We start from the raw sequence: 22,152 nt of genomic DNA, 5'->3' as shown, positions 1-22,152 counted from the left end.
CCCTACCATGTGCCCAACATAGGGGGGAGCAGGGAAAACACATAACGTGAGTAGGGGGGGATATGCTCAGCAAAGACCCCCGCTTTGGAATTGGCTGAAATTTTAAGTCGGATATTTATATTTTTCTTTATTTGTTTACATCCCATAGATATGGGAGAAATAGAAGTATTCGACTCTCCCCCCTCTTTGCTGACCATCATGGTACAGTCCCCAGAGCCAAGAGGGAAAATGGAAAGTTTCACTGTGATAGAAAGGGAAGAGTAGATTCGTCAATTGGAGAGAAAGGAAGGGGATTGTGGTCTGGGGAGTTTCTCTCAAGGTGATCAGGAAAGAGATGCTGCTGTTGCTGCCAAGCCGAAAGGAAGTGAAAGGATAAATAAGTATTTCAAAGTAAATTGGTTTGAAGTCATCTGCACCAGAGGATGAATGCAGTTTGGCACCACTTTACCTACCATTATCTTTTGTTAGCACTGAGACCTTGGGAAACTACAGGTCCCAGGATTCCATAGTACCTGATCCCAGATTATATTTTAATAGCACTGAGACCTTGGGAAACTACAGATCCCAGGATTCCATAGTACCTGATCCCAGATTATATTTTAATAGCACTGAAACTTAGAATCATAGAATCTAAGAGTTGGAAGAGACCTCATGGGCCATCCAGTCCAACCCCCTACCAAGAAGCAGGAACATCGCATTCAAATAACCCCCGACAGATGGCCATCCAGCCTCTGTTTAAAAGCTTCCAAAGAAGGAGCCTCCACCACACTTGGGAAACTGCAGATCCCAGAATTCCATTAGTACCTGATCCCAGATTATCTTTAATAGCACTGAGACCTTGGGAAACTACAGATCCCTGGATTCCATAGTATCTGATCCCAGATTATCTTATAACAGCACTGAGACCTTGGCAAACTACAGATCCCAGGACTCCATAGCACTGAAGTTGGATCTGCACTACCATATAATCCAGTATCTGATCCCAGTTTATCTGCTTTGAACTGGACTATTTCAGTCTATGCTGCTATAGGTAGAGCAATGGTATATAGAACAAGCATGGGCAAACTAGGGCCCTACTGGTGTTTTGGACTCCAACTCCTACAATTCCTTGCCTCACGCCCTTTCCTTTCCCCCCTCTGCGGCTGAAGGGGAAAAGGAAAGGGTGTGAGGCCAGAAATTGTGGGAGTTGAAGTCCAAAACACCTGGAGAGTCCAAGTTTGACCATGCCTGCTATAGAATCAGTGCAGTTGTAGTTTTCCTAGGTCTTTCACTTTCTCTGACAGTGTGCTGGAGGCTCATGAAACTACAAATGCCAGTATTCTATAGCACTGAGCTGTGGCAGTTAAGGTGTTATCAAACTGCATTAATTCAGCAGTGTAGATGTACCCAAGGGCTTGGAAAAGCAGCTATGAAGGACCTGAAATGTAAATATATATATATATCATAGAGAACAGGTTTTCAAGTCCTCGCTTTGCCATGAAAACCCACTGGGTGACCTTGGGCAAGTCACACCAACTCAGCCTCAGAAAATATGGCCTTAGGGCCATTATAAGTTTGAAAGGAAGGCACACAGCAACATTGTGCATAAAATGTATTTCGATCATCATAATATTTCTGTAACACTGCCCACCAAGAAACCTGCTTTTGTTGGATGGACTTAGAAATATTGCAGAGTGGCATAATGATTAATGATTTCCAAGGGACTTTGATGTGCTGTAAGGCAGCAATAAAACTATAAACAGTCCCACTCCCTTTATCCTGCAGAACTTGGGATATATGACCCACTTCCTTCAAAGGAGACCAACAGGTTTAATCTAAGCCATTGGATCTCAACCTTCCCAATGGCGTGACCCCTTAATACGGTTCCTCATGTTGTGCTGACCCTGAGCCATAAAATTATTTTTGTTGCTACTTCATAACTGTAACTTTGCTACTGTACTGAATTGTAATGTAAACATCTGATATGCAGGATATATTTTCATTCACCAGAACAAATTTGGCACAAATACCCAATACGCCCATATTTGAATACTGGTGGGGTGGGGTGTGAATTTATCATTTGGGAGCTGTAGTTTCTGGGATGTATAGTTCACCTACAATCAAAAAGCATTCTGAACTCCACCAATGATGGAATTGAACCAAGCTGGGCACACAGAACTCCCATGACCAACAGAAAATACTGGAAGGGTTTGGTGGGCATTGACCTTGAGTTCTGGAGTTGTAGTTCACCTACCTCCAGAAAGTACTGTGGAGTCAAACAATGAAAGATCTGGACCAAACTTGGCACAAATACTTAATATACACAAATGTGAACACTGGTGAAGTTTAGGGAAAATAGACTTTGACATTTGGGAGTTGTAGTTGCTGGGATTTATAGTTCACCTACAATCAAAGAGCATATTGAACCCCACCAATGATAGAATTGGGCCAAACTTGGCACACAGTACTCCCATGACCAATAGAAAATACTGTGTTTTCTGGTGGTCTTTGGTGACCCCTCTGACACCCCCTTGCGACCCTCCCCCAGGGGTCCTGACCCCCAGGTTGATAAATCCTGATCTAAGAAAAGTAATATTTTGTGAAAGTGCTAAATTGCTTCTTATCAGCAACCAAGGATATTATGCTTGTTTGCCTTGAAGTCATTTTATAGTATTCAGTGGAGCTTACTACTAGGCTAGTATTATGTAACTAAGAATTAAAACTGTATTTTTAATAGTATAGTGTGCTATTGTTACAAGTAAATGTTTCATTGCACTTGTCCAGATAGTTACAGTTTTTGTGGAAGCTGACAGTGCTACATTATTCTGTACCAATGCACACATGAATTAGCTTTCCCCAAACTAGTGTCTCCTTTGGATATTTTGGACTACAGCTCCTATCATCCTGACCAGAAATTTTGCTGGCATTGCTGATGGGAACCAATGTTCAAAATATGGTTCAGGAAATATTAAATTAAGCCAAAATGGCTAAACTGAGGCTGTTGTTTATTTTTGTATGCCTTCAAGTAATTTAGAGCTTACATTGATCCTATGGAATCATGGCAGTTGTAGTTTTACAAGGTCTTCAGGCTTTTCTGCCAAAGTGTGCTTGTGACATACTAAACTACAGCTCCCAGGATGTTGTAGCGTGGAGTCATGGCAGTAAAAGTGGTGTCAAACTGCATTCATTCTAGAATATAGATCAGGAATGGGCAAACTTGGGCCCTCCAGGTGTTTTGGACTCCAACTCCCACAATTCCTGGCCTCAGATCCTTTCCTTTTCCCCTTCAGCTGCTTAAGCGGCTGAGGGGGAAAAGGAAGGGGCCTGAGGCCAGGAATTGTGGGAGTTGGAGTCCAAAACAACTGGAGGGCCCAAGTTTGCCCATGCCTGCTATAGAAGCACCCTATGTCTGCAAGAACCCGAACATGTGACTTAAATATTTCTCATTCACGGAGTTGCCAGGAACTGAAGTTATTAACAGCGATATCATTACCTATTTTAAAATCCAGTTTGACTTCCCTTTAACCTGGATTTTTCATTTCTTTCTTACTCTGAGTCACTGGGGACATAAGGTGCATTCAGGTCGAAGATCAGGAAGTCCTGGATTTTGTTCCTGTTTTTTCTGACCCATTTATGCTTTGTTCATCCCAGAATATTTTCTATCAGCTCCTGGTATGGGCAGAAACGTTTTATACCAGCTCCCCAAGTGGGTTTATTTCAACCCAGTATAAAAGAGAACAGAGCAAAATCTGGGAGTTACCCATCAGTCTGGCTGCATCTTGACACAAACAGAAATGGATTAGTAGATGAAGAAAAGAGTATAAAGCAAGCCAGGGGCAAGAAAATGGCTTGGAAATGTGTGAATTTTGTTTCTTACTCAAGGTCAACAAGTCATCTTGTATAATATCAGGAAGAATGGTTATTGTATGTCCTGAATGTTGACACGTTTGAGCTCTCTGGATTACTTTATTAGCTGAATATCCTTTTTACCCCAGTTCAAGGGTTAGGGTGCATCCACACTGTAGGATTAATGCCATGGCTCAATGCAATGGAATCATGGAAGCTGTGGTTTTACAGGGTCTTTAGGCTTCTCTGATGCATCCTGTCTAACATATCACTGGGGAGAAGTCTACCTGTATGTTTCAGATCTGTATTACTTAACAATAATAACAAATTTCTCTTTTTTCAGTTTGAAAGAGTTGCTTTTAAGAAACAACGTAACTTCCACATGCCATGTCTCTAATGTAGCTTAACTGTGTCTCGGTAAGTCTTTTCTGCTGGTGCATCATCGCTCTCATCCTCAACCAATGGTCAGGGAAGATGGGATTTGCATGATTTTTGTACGACTTTTAGTATTAGCCTCTTTGAATCTCCCTTTGAAAGGGGGAAACAGGATATAAATGCTACTACTGCTACTATTATTTCTTCCTTCCTTAGGTGATCCTTTGTAGCCAGAGGATGATGGTCCTCTAAGTGTAATGAATTGGCGGTGGATGGCTGTGGAGCCATATACTTGATCCACATGTTTTCCCACAGTGAGGACATCGGTTTCCAGGTAGAAGGTGGTCCTGGTCAGAGTTGGCTTGATGCACCTTCCTACTGGCACATTTCTCCCTTTCGCCCTCCATTCAAATTCCGTAGCACTGCTAGTCATAGCTGACCTCCAGCTAGAGTGCTCAAGGGCCAGGGCGGCTTCCTAGTTCTCAGTGTCTATGCTACAGTTTTAAAGGTTGGCTTTAAGCCCATCTTTAAATCTCTTTTCCTATCTACCAACATTACATTCCGTTCTTGAGTTGGGAGTATAGTAACTGCTTTGGAAAATGGTGATCGGACATTTGATTAACGTGGCCAGTCCAGTGGAGTTGATGGCATAGGAACATCGCTTCAGTGTTGGTGGACTTTGCTTCTTGCGGCACACTGACATTTGTCTGCCTGTCTTCCCAAGAGATTTGCAGGATTTTTCGAAGGCAATGCTGATGGAATCATTCCAGGAGTTGCATGTGACGTCTGTAGACAGTCCACGTCTCGCAGGTGTATAGCAGGGTTGGGAGGACAATAGCTTTATAAACAAGCACCTTGGTTTCTCTATGGAAGTCCTGATGGAATAATGGGAGAAGGCTTGCAAAACTACAACTCCTATAATTCTATGTAGTCCTGCATTAGCATGTAATGAAGTAATCAGTTCAGCTGGCTTTAGTCCATGGGGGTGTTTTGAGTTAGTCATTGTGCCTAGAATTTCATTCTTATTTTAAGGTTTATTTTCTTGTTTTATATAATGTATGACTCATTTTGAAGTTACGACATACAAGGCTTTGTGTAAAAATGATGCTCAAGAAAAATGTAGAAACTTACTGTGCTGTTCTTGGGTGGAAACTGCATGCTGATGACTCTTGCTAGGTCAAGCAACCCAAGATCTAATTTCTTTTGTCCAAGCCTGTGTTTTAAGTGGAAGAAGGAAAACTGTAAAAGTCAAAAGTCAAACTCATAAAATGGGTCACTTTGATTTGTATGTAATCAAGTATGTATTTAATATTTCAAAATGAGGAACTCACCTCTCAGGTGTGCTGGGGACTGAATGATACTGAGATGTGTGTACAAGTGGAATGAGGAAAGAAAGACCGAACGAACGAATGAAAGAAAGAAAGAAAAAGAAAGAAAGAAAGGGTAACCTTGGTGAACTAAGCCAAGCAGTATCACAGCTTGTTTGAAAGGTAAACACTTTCATCAAATAAGATTAGAAAGTTGCTATTGTTAGAAAGTATGAGTCATTTTTTTCTATCTTTAAATGTTTCTTAGGAACTAGAATGCATAACCGGGTGTTCCCGAATCAGTAATAAAGGCTAATATGATTTCTCTCACTCATGTACAATATTCTTAAATAATTACATTACCTAGTTCTGATGAAAGTTAATTGTCCAAATGGCTTTGTACAGCAAATAGATACGTTTTTCTGCCAAGTTTGACAACGTTACTGTTTTGAACTGCATCTTGGAGAGTCCCCTAACTAAAAAGGCTGTTGGTGAAGATTCTAGGAGTTGTAGTTCAAAAAAGTACTGCTATACTTCTTTCAAATTGTCTCCAGAGTTGCCCTGCTCTTAGTTCACTGCATTCTTAGACACTACAGATCTGTATTCATATTGGAGCAAGGACTTCATCTCATGAGGGGGGTAACATCACATTACATGACATGTCTCATTGCACTAGAATGCAAACTGTATTGTTTTTCAATTTTTGTCACACTTTTCTTCTGGCCCTATGTTCCAAAACTATCTGCTTTCAGATTTATCACACAAGCAAGTGCAGTTCCCACCCACTCCCTTTTTAAAAATAATTTTAAAAACCCTTTGTGAACTTTGAAATCATGAAAGAAAAGGCAATTAAAGCACAGTTTTGAAAGGTCAGATTAAATCAAAAGCAAAGCAGGGATATCCTGACGTAGTGAAATTTCTTTTTGTGTGTGTCAGGAGCGACTTGAGAATCTGCAAGCTGCTTCTGGCATGAGAGAATTGGCCATCTGCAAGGATATTGCCAGGGGATGTCTGAATGTTTTACCATCCTGTGGGAGGATTCTCTCATGTCCCCACATGAGAAGCTGGAGCTGACAGATGGGAGCTCACTCTGCTCAGATTTGAACTGCTAACCTTTCAGTCAGTGGTTCTGCTGACACAAGGAGCCCACCGGGGGCTCCAGTGAAATTTCTAATTAAGACATAAAAAATACAGTGCAAGGCAAAGATAAGGCAGCTAGATTTTGGGAGATTTCAAGGGCATTGCTGCTTTGTAGGACACCACCCATTCATTACTAAATCGATTCAATGTGGGTGAATCTGACAGATCCTATTCCGCATATTTTTTTGCTGTTTTCTCCAATTTATAGTGATCCCTGAGCTCAGGAGACTATTTCTGTTCACCGTCTCTCTCCCAAGTTTCTAAACACTTTCTAAATACTTCACTAACAGAGCATGACAGACACACGTCTCCCTGTGTTGTGTGATGGCCTCTGTTTAACTTGATTTTTCAACTGCTTTCAAAGTGTTTATAACTGTTGTGTGTATGTGCGGAATAACATTCTGTGACCCATTGATATAAATAAGACTTCTGAGTAGACATTATAAGGTCGAGCAATTAGTATGCTGCTAAAGGTTGTATATGGGTAATCTTAGATTCTTCTAAGAAAGGATTTCCCCTATTTTTATAATAACACTTTCTTTATTATTATATTGTTGTTGTTGTTGTTGTTGTTGTTGTTGTTGCCTTTGGTGTCCCTACAGTTACAAAAAAATGGTCAAATGTGTTTGATATGAGGGATAAATTCTAGATGTGCACAATTAGTATGAGTCGCATAACTCCAACAAGGCTAGACTTGTAGAATTATTTGGAATTACTTTATCTGGTTTATGACCTGCAGGAAGCAAAGATTTTTGTTACAGCCAATTGCTGGAAGACTGACAAGAGGGCAAGATGACATCTAGGTTTTATGGGTTCCTTACCCCATAAAGGTCCCTCATTCAGTGTTGTTCATTCTGCCATGTATTTATGACTTTAGCCTCTAAAGCCCTAAACGGTTCTAGTCCAGTTTATCTGTCTGAATGTATCTCCCTCTATGAACCATCATGGAGGTTAAGATCTTCTGGAAAGGCCTTTCTCTCAGTCCTGCCTCCATTGCAAGTGCGGTTGATGGGGATGAGAGACAGAGCCTTCTCAGTGGTGCCTCCTCAGCTCTGGAACTCTCTCCCCAGTGAGATTAGATCAGCACCCTCCCCCTGACCTTTAAAAAGAAAACAAAGATGTGGTTGTGGGATCAAGCCTTTGGTCAGTAAAACAGTGCAGTGCAAAGAATAATTAGGAAAGATGTGCAATGACAATTGGAATGATCACGGTGTACGATTTTTTGATTATGTGATTTTAATATTTATACTAGGATGTTTTTAATGCTTTTTAATGCTTAAATGTTGTTTATGTCTCATGTTTAATGGTTTTAATGATTTTAATGTATAGTTATATGTTAATGTTTAGTTATTATGATTTTTTCTGTCTACATGTATTTTGGCATTGAATTTTTGCCATTAGTATGTTGTAAACCACCTTGAGCACCTCCCCTCCCTGAGGTTAGAAAGGCGGTATATAAATATAGTAAATAAATAAATATAAATAAATATAACATGCATTCACTTTCCTGTATGAATTCTATTTTCTGGGTGATATATTGCCATCATCATCTTCATCCCACTTTCCTCTCTTGAATGAGGCTCAAAGCAGCTTTCCTTTCTTAAATGGGACTCAAAGATATAAGTAGGGCTTTTGAAAGTTACTTTGTGAATTACAGTTCCTGAATCCCCTGGTCACCAAGGTGAGTCACCAGTAGCGAGTCTTATGCTGCAGAAATATGGGAAGATCCAAAAAGTAACTTTCCCAACAACTACAGAAGTGGACTATCATGAAAACTTTGGCCACAAAAAGAGAGACTGATTCTTAAAACAAGTTTCTTTTATTGTGATAATCCTTGTTATAAAAAACCAAAAATCTGAATATGAAAAAATTTGTACATGGAAACATTAGACTTGAAAATAAAGATAGTAACAATACAGTATTGTACAGCAATGAATAGTTGTAGTATTGGATCTGAAAAATTTGAACGAAAGCAATGGATCACAGTAGTAATCAATCTGATGAAGTTTGAAAGGAATCACTTGCAAACTGCTGGTTTAGGATTCATAACCTCATGTACAGGCCATTCTCCAATAGTAGGTGAACCACAGTAATATATACACAAGGAAATTACTTTTAAATGACATAATAAAATGGCTACTGTTTTGATTTTAGTACAAATGAGCTGAGCAGTCCAATTCACACCCATAGCCATAGTTTAAATAAAGTATTGTTTTACTGGGTTGCTGTGAGTTTTCCAGGCGGTATGGCCATGTTCCAGAAGCATTCTCTCCTGACGTTTCACCCACATCTATGGCAGGCATCCTCAGAGGTTGTGAGGTCTGTTTGAAACTAGGCAAGTGGGGTTTATATATCCATGGAATGCCTAGGGTGGGAGAAAGAACTCTTGTCTGTCTGAGGCAAGTGTGAATGTTGCAGTTGGCCACCTTGATTAGCATTTAATGGCCTTGCAGCTTCAGTTTTAATTTTAGTGTGCATGGCTCTACAAAATATATTGTATTGTAAAATTATAGTCCAGCTTTCCATCCAATCATGGGTAACTACCTGCTTAAAATAGATTTCCTGTAAGTAGTGTCTGTAAAATGTGCAGATTTTCCCATGTGCTGTTCAACATGTTTATAGTTCAGACAATGTCCATACAGGATGCTTACATTTGAAAGCTATAGACAATTATTTCTAGTTGATATATTGAGCCTTATAATATCTGATTCGACCGCAAACTAGGTTTCTTTATTACTTGGTGGTTTCTTTCATTCTGAAAGCAAGAAAAGGAGAGAACATGGACAAGATACCCATGAACAATTACCAATCCTGGTTTTTATTTTAGCAGGTAATTATTTAATGTTTAAAACTCAGTTGTAATGTGCCTTAGTCACTTATTATTTGGCCCTTTTGAAGTGTTTTAGACACACACCTGAGGTACACATCTGATGAAGTGGGCTACACTCAACAAAACCTTGTGGCAAATAGACTTTGTTAGCCTTTAAAGCACCACTAGTTTATTTGTTGTTATGTTAGTATAGATATGTATAGATATACATTCTTTTTGTGCAGTTGCGAAAAGATTATACTGCTGAGCTTTCTTTCATTGTTTCGTCATTGTTTACATGGTTTACGTATTTGCTTTTCCGCTCCCATCCCTGTCGAATTTGAGTTAGTGGCCTATCTAAACAAGGCAGGACTAAGAAAAATTTCATGACCAATACAATGCAAGGGATGATAAGGGAGAGTATATACATGGCAGGAAGACCCCATGGATATGTAGAAAGGCGCAAGAATCTTTTCCCACCGTAGACCAATGTATGGGCAGTGCATAAGATCAGTGTAAGGTATCCCAGGTAAGACTGTGGAAAGAAAAAAAGAGAGAGAACAATGTAAGACAAAGTAACATTTGGGTTGTTGTAGTTTTTTCGGGCTTTGTGGCCATATTCTCGAAACATTATCTTCCTTGCTGTTGAAATTGTCCACATGCTTGTGGATTTTAATAGCTCCTCGGTTTAGCCTGACATGGTAGTTGTTAGAGTGTTCCAGCATTTCTGTGTTCTTAAATAATATGCTATGTCCAGCTTGGTTCATCAGGTGCTCTGCTATGGCTGACTTCTCTGGTTGGAGTAGTCTGCAGTGCCTTTCTAAGCATTACCTGGATTATTATTTACATTTCTAAGCATGACTTTAATAATAATAATAATAATAATAATAATAATAATAATAATAATACATCACACAGTCGTAGATGCTTGGGAAGTGCTTGATTTGTGATTTTGTGATACAAAATCCAGCATATATATCTCGTTTGCTGTGACATACTGTGTTTTCTGTCAGTAAAATAATAATAATTTATTAACACCACCACTACTGTTAATATTATGAAATACTTTTTGAGGCAGGTAAGACAATCAAAGAGCATTCCATTGAGTTCTCAGATTTTGACTTACACCAATGTATTTGTAGTAAGAAGTTATACCACTTTTAAGCAGATTTAATTGACATGGTTACATCTTGCATAGAATAGTTTGAGCATCCATTATTTCCATATTTCCATATTCCAAAAAGTGTTCCATATTTCAGATAATGCTGTTTTGAATTTTGAAATACTTGTATATACATAATGAAGTAGCTTAAAGATAGGCCCCTCAGTCTAAGGATACAATCGGTTTATGATTCATATACATCCTACACATAGAGGCTCAAGGTAATTTAATAAGCAATATTGTAATTCTTTTGTACTATCATATTCAATACTGGGTTTTAACTTTGCTTTTGACAGTGTTTCTTAATACCTAAATGTATGTCATGTTCCTATTCCAACGTTTGTTCATTTTTTGGTGCTGGTCATCAATCATAATAAAAATAAATAAATATATACTTTTGTGCACGAAGCATTGTTTACACTGAACAATCAGAAAACAGGTGTGTTGCTATCTTAGCCCCCCCATGTGGAGTATTTGGTATTTTTTGAGTATTTCAGATTTTGGAATTCTACAAACTCATCAGATGGGGCATTTTACTCATTGCATGTTACTTTCTCTTCCCTTTCGCCATGGAGTCCATTACACGATGCACATCTACTTCTGGCTGGGCTCTGTGGTGAAAGGGGAGAGCAAGTGGCGTATGCCATCATGGCGGCAACATTTGTTGATTGAGTAGCAATAATAACCACTAAAATGGATGGGTTTCAAATTAAGACAAGAAAATATCATTGAAAATGATCATTGTGATGACTTACATGGAGCAGCTATAGAGGAAACAATGTAAGAATCAAGTGCAGAACATGAGAAGCATAAAGAGAAAAATTCCAAACCCTTTTTTTTCACAGTTGAGATTATATGAAACCTATAATATATATGTGTGTGTGTGTGTGTGTGTGTGTATATATATATATATATATATATATATATATATATATATATATACAGAGAGAGAGAGAGAGAGAGGTTGGTTTAATCTTGCCACTATATAGGGTGTCCTTTGCAGGGACAGTAGGGGGCTTCCACTAGTCCCATGTGCACTTGGTACGCTTTCCTTCTACTCAAATATACACAGGAACTACTTTGTGGGGATAAGCTGTTTTTCTAGATAGCAAGCTCTTACCTGGACAAATCGAAACTCTCTCCAGTTGACACTGTTGCTGACAGAAGGCAAGGATGTGATTCCTAGGAGAACAAACAGAAAGAAGCCCAAGATACCCAAAGCAACGTAAGAGTCACTAAGCCAGGCATTCACCATATTCAGCGGATCTGTTCTGTTGTTATGTGCCTTAAGGTGGGGAAAAACAAATGTACATATAAATAGATTGAAAGCAAATGCATTTATTTGCACATATTTCTCACTTTTATTCCAATCAGGTCAAGGTAGAGACATTGCTCTCTTTCCCTCACCCCACAAAATGTTATCTTCACAACAAATCTGGGCAAGACTGACTGGGGGCCACTGGCTTCCTTCAAGATTTTTTCAAATCTTGAAGGAAGATTTGAAAAAAAGAAACTCAAAATGGTGGAAGCACAGGTTGGGAAACACAGATTTCACGTGTTAAGATGGACAGTTTAAAAATAAAAGTCAAGCAATGTGTGTGTTGTGCCTTCAGCCTACTTTTCTTCAAGCCCACCTCAGGGTCACAAGGACATTTGGGGCAGGGGAACAAGTGAAATAGAGAGTCTCTTCAATGGTTGCTCCCAATTCCATCAGGGACCCAGTTGGCTCCTTCTCTGTTCTTTGGTCCTCCAGGTGTATGGACTTCAACTTCCAGCTTCTGGGAGTTGACGTCCAAAAAACACAGAGAACCAAAGTCTGGGAACCATTGCCCTACCATAATAATATAAATACGCAATGTTCACAATAAAAAAATATGACCATTGGCCATTTCTTTTTTCCCAGACCTTTTTCAGAAGGCTGCATGCTAAATGGAAAGTCCTGGAACAGAACATCAGATCCAGATCAGCTGTGGTCACCTTCTCCAGTTCAAAAATATTTATTTGTGAATATTAGAAAAAGATTACTACAACCGAGGAGCTAATTTGGTAAGAATATCTCAAGATAATTTCAGCAATCTTATAAAATATGTCTCTCCAAAACCTAAAATCCACAGGTAAAGGTCTCACCTTTCCTTTTACCCCAGTGCCTGACTATAGGGAGTGGTGCTCATCTCAATTTCTAAGCCGAAGAACCAGCGTTGTCCTTATACGCCTCCTAGATCATGTGGCCAGCATGACTGCATGAAGTGCTGTTATCTTCCCACAGAAGCGGTACCTATTGATCTACTCATATTTTGCATGTTTTTGAACTGCTAGGTTGGCAGTAGCTGGGGCTAACAGCAGGAGCTTGCCCCCTCCCCAGATTTGAACTGCCAACCTTTTGGTCACCAAGTTCATCAGCTCAGCGGTTTAACCTGCTGCACCACCAGGAGGCCCTCCATAATATTTTTATTGGGCCAACTCATAGAATCATAGAGTTGAAAGAGACCTTGTGGACCATCCAGTCCAACCCCCTGCCAACAAGCAGGAAAATTGCATTCAAAGCACCCATGACAGATGGCCATCCAGCCTCTGCTTAAAAGCCTCCAAAGAAGGAGCCTCCATCACACTCTGGGGCAGAGGTTTCCACTGCTGAACAGCTCTCACAGCCAGAAAGTTCTTCCTATTGTTCAGGTGGCATCTCCTTTCCTTTGCTTGAAGCCATTGTTCCACATCCTAGAAAACAAACCTTTGCCCTCCCCTCTATGACTTCCCCTCTCATATTTATACATGGCCATCATGTCTCCTCTCAGCCACAACTCCAATGTATAGAATAGATCATGCAAGCTTCCAAAGCTTGACTGACTTCTTTACCAGGCAAAGATATTACAAAAATATAGAGGAGAAAAATGATGGGGATGTTAAAGACACAACCTACATTCTGTCTGGGATATTGTCAGTTATTAAGGGATTTCAATGCAGGTGTATGCCACTACCTTATTGGCCATGTGAAGATTAGAGACAAGGGGCAATAAAACACAGATAATACAATTTTAAGTCCAATAGTAACAGAAAAAGTAACTTCTTTTTTTGAATTCCAGCTGTCCCTGTGCTGTGCAAAGTTCCTTTCTAAGCCAGAGCACATTGCATTTTCAAGTAGCCTGTGTTGGAGGATGCAAGGAATCAGTGATGGTATGTGTGTCAACTGTAAAATAAAATGCATGAAGTTGATTGGTTGGGCAATGTCCAGGGAGCAGGCTGAGCCTGGAACTTTTAGATACTGTTACATTTTTGTTCAGACTTGAGCCATGCAAGTACAGAGAGAAACAGTTTGAAGAGATAAGCAGAGAGAGACAGAGTTCGGAGTGTACTCTTGCTTCTGCAAATGCTTGAGGAGTTTATCCACATGGACAGAAAAAGCCAATTTGAAATCTCTCATAAAAGGACATTATGTGAGTTGATCCAACTGATCACACTGTACATATGTTGTTCAGAATTGTGAAGAGTAAACTACTTGTTCTTTATTTATCATCTGCCTGGCATATTTTCTTCCTCTGGCAAGGCAGTGTGTGGGCTGATCAAACGTGAACTACACATGGTTTATTTTACATTATGCCACAGCCTGCACTGTTACACCTGGAAAAGCTTTAAATGTTGTATAGCTATGATCATAGTCCAATGAACTTAGCTGTTTACAATGGGATGGTCCCTTACTTAACGGAAAAATAAAGAGGTGATAGACAGAATCAAAGCATATTGGTTCTTTTCATCCATGCAACCATCTGTTTTCCTGGTTAAACACAATATTGTTTTTTTTAGGATATGATATCTGCTTACCTGGTCAAGGATATTACTAGCAATCCTCCATCTTACATAATATCGAATAGGGATGACGAGTGTATACAAAACATGTAGGAAGGCATATGCCAGAGCTACCAAGCCAAGTTGCTTTCTACAAAGCATCCACTTGTCCAGCCAGTTTGGGAAACGACTGTATTTGGTGCCTCTGTATAACTGGAGAACAGCAGCAAAGATCCCAGGTAAGTAAACCAAAGCAAGAAGGATGAGTGCCACAACAGGGCAAATCCGATTTGGGATGCTAATGGCAATAAAGAAGGAAAAATCTTTGCCTTTCTCGACAGAATTGTAGACTATGTCACGGATTATGGAGTACACTAAGAAAAATGCACTGAGGCCAAGAGAGAGGATGATGGGGTATTTCCACATAGGAAAAAGCTGCAAAGGGTAATTCTCAATTTCCGTTGCTGCCAAAAGAGAACCCTTATCCACTGGAGTGAGACCAAGGCTTCGAACAATCTCCATCACTTTGTCTTTTGACTTGTTGTCATCTCCACAGACAAACACCTGCAGTGATAAAACAGAATAAAATGATGAGATCACGTTTCTTCTTTATGGCAAGTGTTTGTATTCAGAATCTCTGACTTCAAAAAGAAACACTACTTGAATTGCCAGTGCTTCAACCTTTTAATCTTTTTTAACAGACCCAGTCCTTTAATCTTTTTTAACAGCCAGTGCTTTTAAAGTGATACAGATTGGCTAGAATATTGACTGAAATTGGGGTTTTTTGGACTACAACTCTCACTAGCCAATGTCCCAACTTAATAATCCCAACTATTAGTAGACCCATTGAATCAAATATTGAATTGTGATTCAATTTAATTCAGTATTTTGTAAATATTTGTGATTCAATGACTAATTTATTACCGTAAATACTCGAGTATAAGCTGACTTTTCCAGCCCCCTTTTTAGGCTGAAAAAGCCCCCTTCGGCTTATACTCAAGGGTGCTGAAGTCCAAAACATCCGGAGGGCCCAAGTTTGCCAATGCCTGCTCTACAACTAGCTTTTTAATTTTGGCCACATAGATTACATTATGACCTCTCATTTATTCAGGAATTCAAGTTAAGTAAGATGGAAGTTATAATACCATGTCTGGCAATTCATGGGCTGTTGGAAAGCTGGTATAAGTAGTTAAATAGAGCCAGGTAGTATAATTTAGGAATACTTTTATCATATGTTGAACTTTTTGTCTAGAAAGCTGGAGATAGGAAGAAATGCAGTATTTCAACATGTAATACTCAATGAAAATATTCAAGATGTTTCTCAGCTCGGTAATTGTTTCCTGGCATCAGCTCTGTAACTGTTTTTCTCTGTTGTGGCAGCTTCACTGGCTGCCAACATGTTGCAGAGCACAATTCAAAGGGCTAGTTTTAACCTACAAAGCCCTATATGGCTCCGGTCCAGGTTATCTGAAGAACCACATATCTTTCTATGAACCTGGGAGACATCTGTGATCTACTGGGGCAGGCTTTCTTTTGGCCCCACCACCCATTCAAGCATGCTTGGTGGGAACACGGGAGAGGGCCTTTTCGTTGGTTGCTCCCAGGCTGTGGATCTCCTTCCTAAGAGAAACCAGAATGGCCCCATCCCTGCTGGCCTTCCGCAAGCAGCTCGAGACCTTTCTCTACCATCAGGCTTTTGGGGAAGAGTAAGGGGAGGCTCAGGGGAGGGTGGTTAGGATTGGGGGGATATTTAATGTATTTGCTGTATTTTAATTCTGTTTTTACCACACTGTTATTTTTAATTTTTCTTTACTTTTGTATTGCTTTTATAAAAACTGTTTAGTGTGGATAGATGTTAGCCGCCTTGAGTCCCCATGGGGAGAAAGGCAGGATAATAATAATAATAATAATAATAATAATAATAATAATAATAATAATTTGTGTACCCAAGCATTTTAACAGGCTCATTTTTGTCTGTGTTGCATTGCAGGTACTTCCTTCTCTGATCTTATCATAACAAGGTCTTTAATAAAATGGCACTGTGTTTATTTTAATCAGGTCAAGGATGCTTTTAAAATACTTTAATAAGTAATAAATAAATGTCTGAGAATGAAATAGATTTTTTCTTCACTGCAACTTCATTGCAAGCATCTTTTCTTCCTTGAATTCCTTACCTGTCTGCTTGCATCCAGCCTACCTGACTGCAGAGCCCAAGCTGACACCGTGTTAAATGCTTTCACCACTTTACTATTTGGCATCAACTGGGCAAGATATTCAGCATTGGATTCGGGATACTGGTTTGTTTTGAGGTTGTTGCTCACATCCACCAGTACTTTCCCATGGAGAACTTCCCTTAGGCTTTCAAGAAAGTTGTAGTGTCCTCGGTGCATGGCAATAATGATTACGTTGGCCATTTGTGCTCCTTCTGCATGAGATGAGACTGTGGCACCTTCCGGGATCAGTTCAGAGGCTTGAGGATTTCGGCTTCCATATACTATAGAATAGCCGCATTGCATCATCTTGTATCCGAGAGATCTTCCAAAATCTCCTGTGCCAAAAATGCACACAGTCTCCTTCTTATTAAGTAAATCTGAAGTAAGTGGAACCATTGTGTTGTTCTTCTCCATGGTGGACAGGTTTCCTGTTGCCTGCTAAGACACAAAACCATGCAAAGTTTATGTAAATATTAGCTAGGAACAAAACAGCTTGGCCTAAGTCATCTATCTCTAATTTTTCATATTTGTCAAATAAGTAGAAATACACACACATTCAACTTCCAACAAATGAAGAATAGAGTAACTAGAGCAGATCTATAAGTAAAACATTCATTCCACATTTCTCAGAGTAGTCTTTGGATTCAAAAAACAAAAACAAAAACAAAAAAGAGATAATGCTTAAACCTCTTTAACATAAGAACCATCAAATCATGGAATAGCATGCCTCAGAGGTTGGTGGACTCTCCATCTTTGAAGGTTTTTGAACAGACATTGGATGGGCATTTTTCAGACAAGCTTCAGTTGTGTATTCTTGCGTGGAAGGAGGGTTTGACTAGATTTCCCTTATGATCCCTTCTGACTCTAAGATTCTGTGGTTCTATGACCTCATTGAGACTTAACATCAAAGATAAAATGTTTGAGACTGTACTATGAGATATTACTTGTTGAACCGCATGATGTGGTGGACAGTAACCTCCATCCCAATGTTTCAGGGACCAGTACCATGCTCTGTTATTTGAACTTTCACAGGCTGGATCCTATTGTTAGTTCTAACTAGAGTAGACCCACTAAATCAGTCCAATTCACCAATATTTTGACTCATCATTCAACAATCATTTGACTAAGTCTACGACAATTTCAGATTTTCTCTATCAGCTCCAGCTCCCCAAATATCCGGGTGTTCCTTGGGCAGAGTCCTTGCAGACAGCCAATTCTCTCACACCAGAAGTGACTTGCAATTTCTCAAATCATTCCTGACATGAAAAAAAATGGATTTTGAATTTCCAGATAAGGGATACTCAGCCTGTATTGTGTTTTCTTGGCACTCAGAGTGCCTTGCAGCATTCACACACCCATTTTTGACTTTGACGGCACATTTTATTGTGTTATAACTGGAATGGGTTTAATTGGCATTGCCACCGCCTGCTGTATACAAGAAAGTACTTTTTTTTTTTACTTCGACTCTGTATTTTATTGTGTATAACCTGGAAAGGAAATGGGTTTAATTATCATCACCATCACCAGTTGTATACAAACAAATACAAGACAATAATGATTTGAGTTCATCGAGCCGTGGCAGTTCAAAAGGTGCTAAACTGCATTAATTCTACAGTGTAGATGCAGCCCAAGGCTGCCAATCTCAGGATTTCATGGGTCAAAATGACAGCAGTTAAAGCAGACTAATACTGATATAATTTTGTAGCATGAATGGGTTCCTGGATTTGTAAAAGCAGTGAGCTGAAACCTGAACATGAAAGGTTAACCTATGTCTTACTGAGCTAGACGATTCCAAAAATATATGGTATAAGTGCAATGTCAAAAGGTTTTATGATTATGTTGATAGTTTCTAGTTTTTAATGGTTTAATTTATAATTATGTGTTGTTTGCTTTAGATATGTGATACACTGTTTTTATTGTTTGTGAGGCATTGAATCTTTGATATTTATTTGATGTGAACCACTTTGAGTCTCTCCAGGGGTGAGAAATGTGGTATATAAATGCAATCAATCAATCAATCAATCAATAAATCAATAAGAGGCAGCATGGAGTAGTCATTTGGGTATTGGACTAAGATAATGGAGACCAGGGTTTGAATCCTGGCTTGTCCATGAAACTCACTGTATGATTTTGAACAAGCCACACTCTTTCAGCTTCAGAGGAAAGCAATTGCAAACCTTTTCTGAACAAAACCTGCCAAGAAAACCCCCTGATAAATTCACCATAGGTTGGAAACCACTTGAAGGCACACAACAACAACAACAACAGCATCTCTGATTGCATCTCCCTCTATGAACCAGGGCGGATGTTAAGATTTTCTGGGGAAGGCCCTGCTCTCGGTCCCACCTTCTTTGCAGGTGCAGCTGGTGGGGACGAGAGACAGGGCCTTCTCAGTGGTGGTCCCTCGACTGTGGAACTATCTTCCTAGTGATATGAGATCAGCCTCCCCCCTCCTGACATTTTGAAAAGAAGTAAAATCCTGGCTTTGGAATCAGGCATTTGAAGACTAGCTACAATGCAATAGACAGCTGGGAATCAGTGTGACTGTATCTGATTACGGAATCTGATTACGGACTATGTGGCTGTTTTAATTACTGTTTTAAATCCTGTTTAACTGTATTTGTATGTGATTGTTTTATGTTTAATAATTTAATCTATATAAATAAAAATGTAATGTTCATTTGTGGGATTAACATAACTCAAAAAACACTGGACGAATTGACACCAAATTTGGACAAAAAACACCTATTAGGCCAACGAGTGACCATCACTCATAAAAACACAGAAAAACACAGCAGAAGAGTCTTTAAAAGCCAAAAATTTAAAAATACATACATATATATGGCTTTGTGCATGCATTGTAAACACTAGCCATCCACTGCCACGTGTTGCTGTGGCCCAGTCTATGTGTTTTGTGTGTATATATGTGTGTATATGTGTATCTATGTATGTTTGTGTGTATATATACATGCAAACACACATATATACACATATACACACATATATATACACATAAAACACATATACTCAGACTCGGCCACAGCAACATGTGGCAGTGAATGGCTAGTGTTTAATATATTTATATTATGTTATGTTTATGTTTCAATGTGGCATCAAATTGTGCCAAGCTGTAGGCTGCTCTGAGTCCCCGCTAGGGGTGAGATAGGGTGGGATAGAAATATGGTAAATAAATACATAAATAAACAGACAAGAAGTTAGCCCTTTGTATATAAAGGCTGGAGACTCTCTTTAGTAGCTGGTCTACACACTTCTGCTTGGCCCTCTGCCTACTCCGATTTCATTGTTATGCTTTGTTTCTTCGAAATGTCACCCTTGCCGAGACAAGTTAATATTTGACAGACTACACTCAATAAATCCTTTCCTTCTTTCCAATACAGCGCATATAATTCTACGAAATGAATGTCAGATTTCCCAAAGGACACTGTTTATTAGGTGGGTTCAGCAACTTCACTATTTGAGTTCATTCTCTCTCCGGCACACAAGGCTCGAGCAGCAGACTTCTGTCATGTTAGGAAAACCTTGTGATGATTTTGGTGATCTCTCAGGAGATTCAGGTAGAATCAATTCTCTAGCTCCCTTTTGTAGGTTTTGAGGTTCAAAAGAAGAGAGATGACAAGTTCCTCTGAATATAATGTCAGTTTCTGTGCCCTTGTGGGCCTCACTGAAACCTCTGTGTAGATTTTTGTTTTTTGAAGGATTATATCTATGTGGAGCTCCACTCTTGTGAATCACATTGACACGGGCTTGTGATTTTTATGGAAGCTCAGGGAACTTCTTATTTCCTGGTATCTGGGCTCATTATAACTATACCTCTACTTCAGTAGACTATGCTTCTTTTCTCCCTGAAGACAAAAAAAAAAGTACATGCAAAGACATAAAGCAAATAGATATTCCCCGCTGCTTTCTAAGATGTGGCAGAAATAAAGAGATACTGGGAATTTTTTTGTTCTGTAAAAACACAGCAGAAATAAGCAGCTGTATTTTATAGTTCTGATCCATAGCAGGACTTTATGCAAATTGTTCTCTCTAAAAGCTTGCAAATTAAGCTTGGTGTTTTGCACAAAGCTTGCAGTTCCCTCCTAAAAGCATCTAATAGGCACTAAATGTTGCACACCAAGGGAAAGATTGAAACGCACAGCTTGAAAATGTTACTATTAAGGATGAAATCTTCCAGACCGCGTGGCTGATAGCCATACTGACGCAGGTATCTGAGAATGGTTGTCCAAGAAAATAACATTTCCAGGCTTTGGAAAAGTGGGAGATGATTATCCAATTCCTTCTATCTGGTGCTCATTTCATAGGATCATAGTTGAAAGAGACCTCATGGGCCATCTAGTCCAATCACCTGCCAAGAAGCAGGAACATAGCATTCAAAGCACCCCCGACAGATGGCCATTCAGCCTTTGCTGAAAAGCCTCCAAAGAAGGAGCCTCCACCACACTCCGGGGCAGAGAGTTCCACTGTTGCATGTTTACTATACAAAAACAATAGACTTTTTTTTTTACTTTGACACTGCCAAAAAAAAATCCATATTATCTGATTTGAACAGGATTATATGGCACTGTAGACTCATATAATCCGGTTCAAAGCAGATAATGTGGATTATCTGCTTTGATAATCTATATTGTAAGGAAGTGTAGAGGGGGCCTCAGTTGATGGGAACTCAAGCAACTGGCAAAAAATAAATAAAATCGAAGCGATACTACTGTATTCACAATGCTGTTTTTACAATAAAGGAAAACTACATTACATTAAGTTTTGTCTTTATTTGCTTTTAATTACTGTACTTCAACATTAATATAAAATCGCTACAGAGGTTGCTGTGAGTTTTTCGGGCTGTATGGCCATGTTCCAGAAGCATTCTCTCCTGATGTTTCACCCACATCTATGGCAGGCATCCTCAGAGGTTGTGAGACCTCAGACACTTTTCAATTGCTTGTCACATTATAAGACTCCATTCATTATATATTGTTTTTTGGGGACAAGGAACTCTTAGAAGTGGTTTGGCCAGTTCATTTCTCTGAAATAAAGCCTAGAAAACCTGGTATCAATAGATGGTTTCCCATTCTGGTACCAACCAGGGCTGACCCTGCTTAGCTTCCAAGATCAAAGCTCTTTAGGATATTGTATTCCACTTGAAATGCAATAATAACATAGTATGAATCTTGGGATTTGTAGTTTGGTGAGGGACAAGTTCTCTCTGGATAAGAATTCTAAATGCCCAGCACCATGACTCCAATAAACATGATCCATATATATGCACTTCATTCGATCCTTGCTGAAATAAAGGAATGAAGAGTCAAAACATCTCCCTAGTTGACAGTAACTTGTTGAAACAAGTAAATCAACCTTCCAGATCCATCATTGTTTGAGTCCACAGCACTCTCTGGATGTAGGTGAACTACAACTCCAAAACTCAAGGTCATTGCCCATCAAACCCTTCCAGTATTTTATGTTGGTCATGGGAGCTCTGTGTGCCAAGTTTGGTTCAATTCTATTGTTGGTGGAGTCCGGAATGCT

At 39.4% G+C, this 22,152-nt stretch overlaps 1 protein-coding gene across 2 annotated transcripts in view; it reads right to left on the bottom strand.

The window, feature by feature from the left end:
- Positions 1 to 8,447: 8,447 nt before the first annotated feature.
- The window catches only part of STEAP4 (STEAP4 metalloreductase), a 37,629-nt gene continuing 23,924 nt past the window's right edge, over positions 8,448 to 22,152 (bottom strand). The window contains exons 2-5 of one of the 2 annotated variants that reach the window (XM_060782303.2): positions 16,573 to 17,046; positions 14,435 to 14,962; positions 11,739 to 11,903; positions 8,448 to 9,991 (exon numbers count right to left, since the gene is read on the bottom strand). In XM_060782303.2, the coding sequence (XP_060638286.2) occupies positions 9,713 to 9,991; positions 11,739 to 11,903; positions 14,435 to 14,962; positions 16,573 to 17,025 (1,425 nt within the window). In that variant the 5' untranslated portion in view covers positions 17,026 to 17,046 and the 3' untranslated portion in view covers positions 8,448 to 9,712. Of the gene's footprint in view, positions 9,992 to 11,738; positions 11,904 to 14,434; positions 14,963 to 16,572; positions 17,050 to 22,152 lie in introns of both variants that reach the window. The other variant, XM_060782302.2, reaches the window with a different exon arrangement.

Source organism: Anolis sagrei, chromosome 6, assembly GCF_037176765.1.
Source record: "Anolis sagrei isolate rAnoSag1 chromosome 6, rAnoSag1.mat, whole genome shotgun sequence".
Taxonomy (NCBI): domain Eukaryota; kingdom Metazoa; phylum Chordata; class Lepidosauria; order Squamata; family Dactyloidae; genus Anolis; species Anolis sagrei.
The sequence above is the reverse complement of the archived record's forward strand: the minus strand, read 5'-3'. Positions and strand labels throughout refer to the sequence as shown.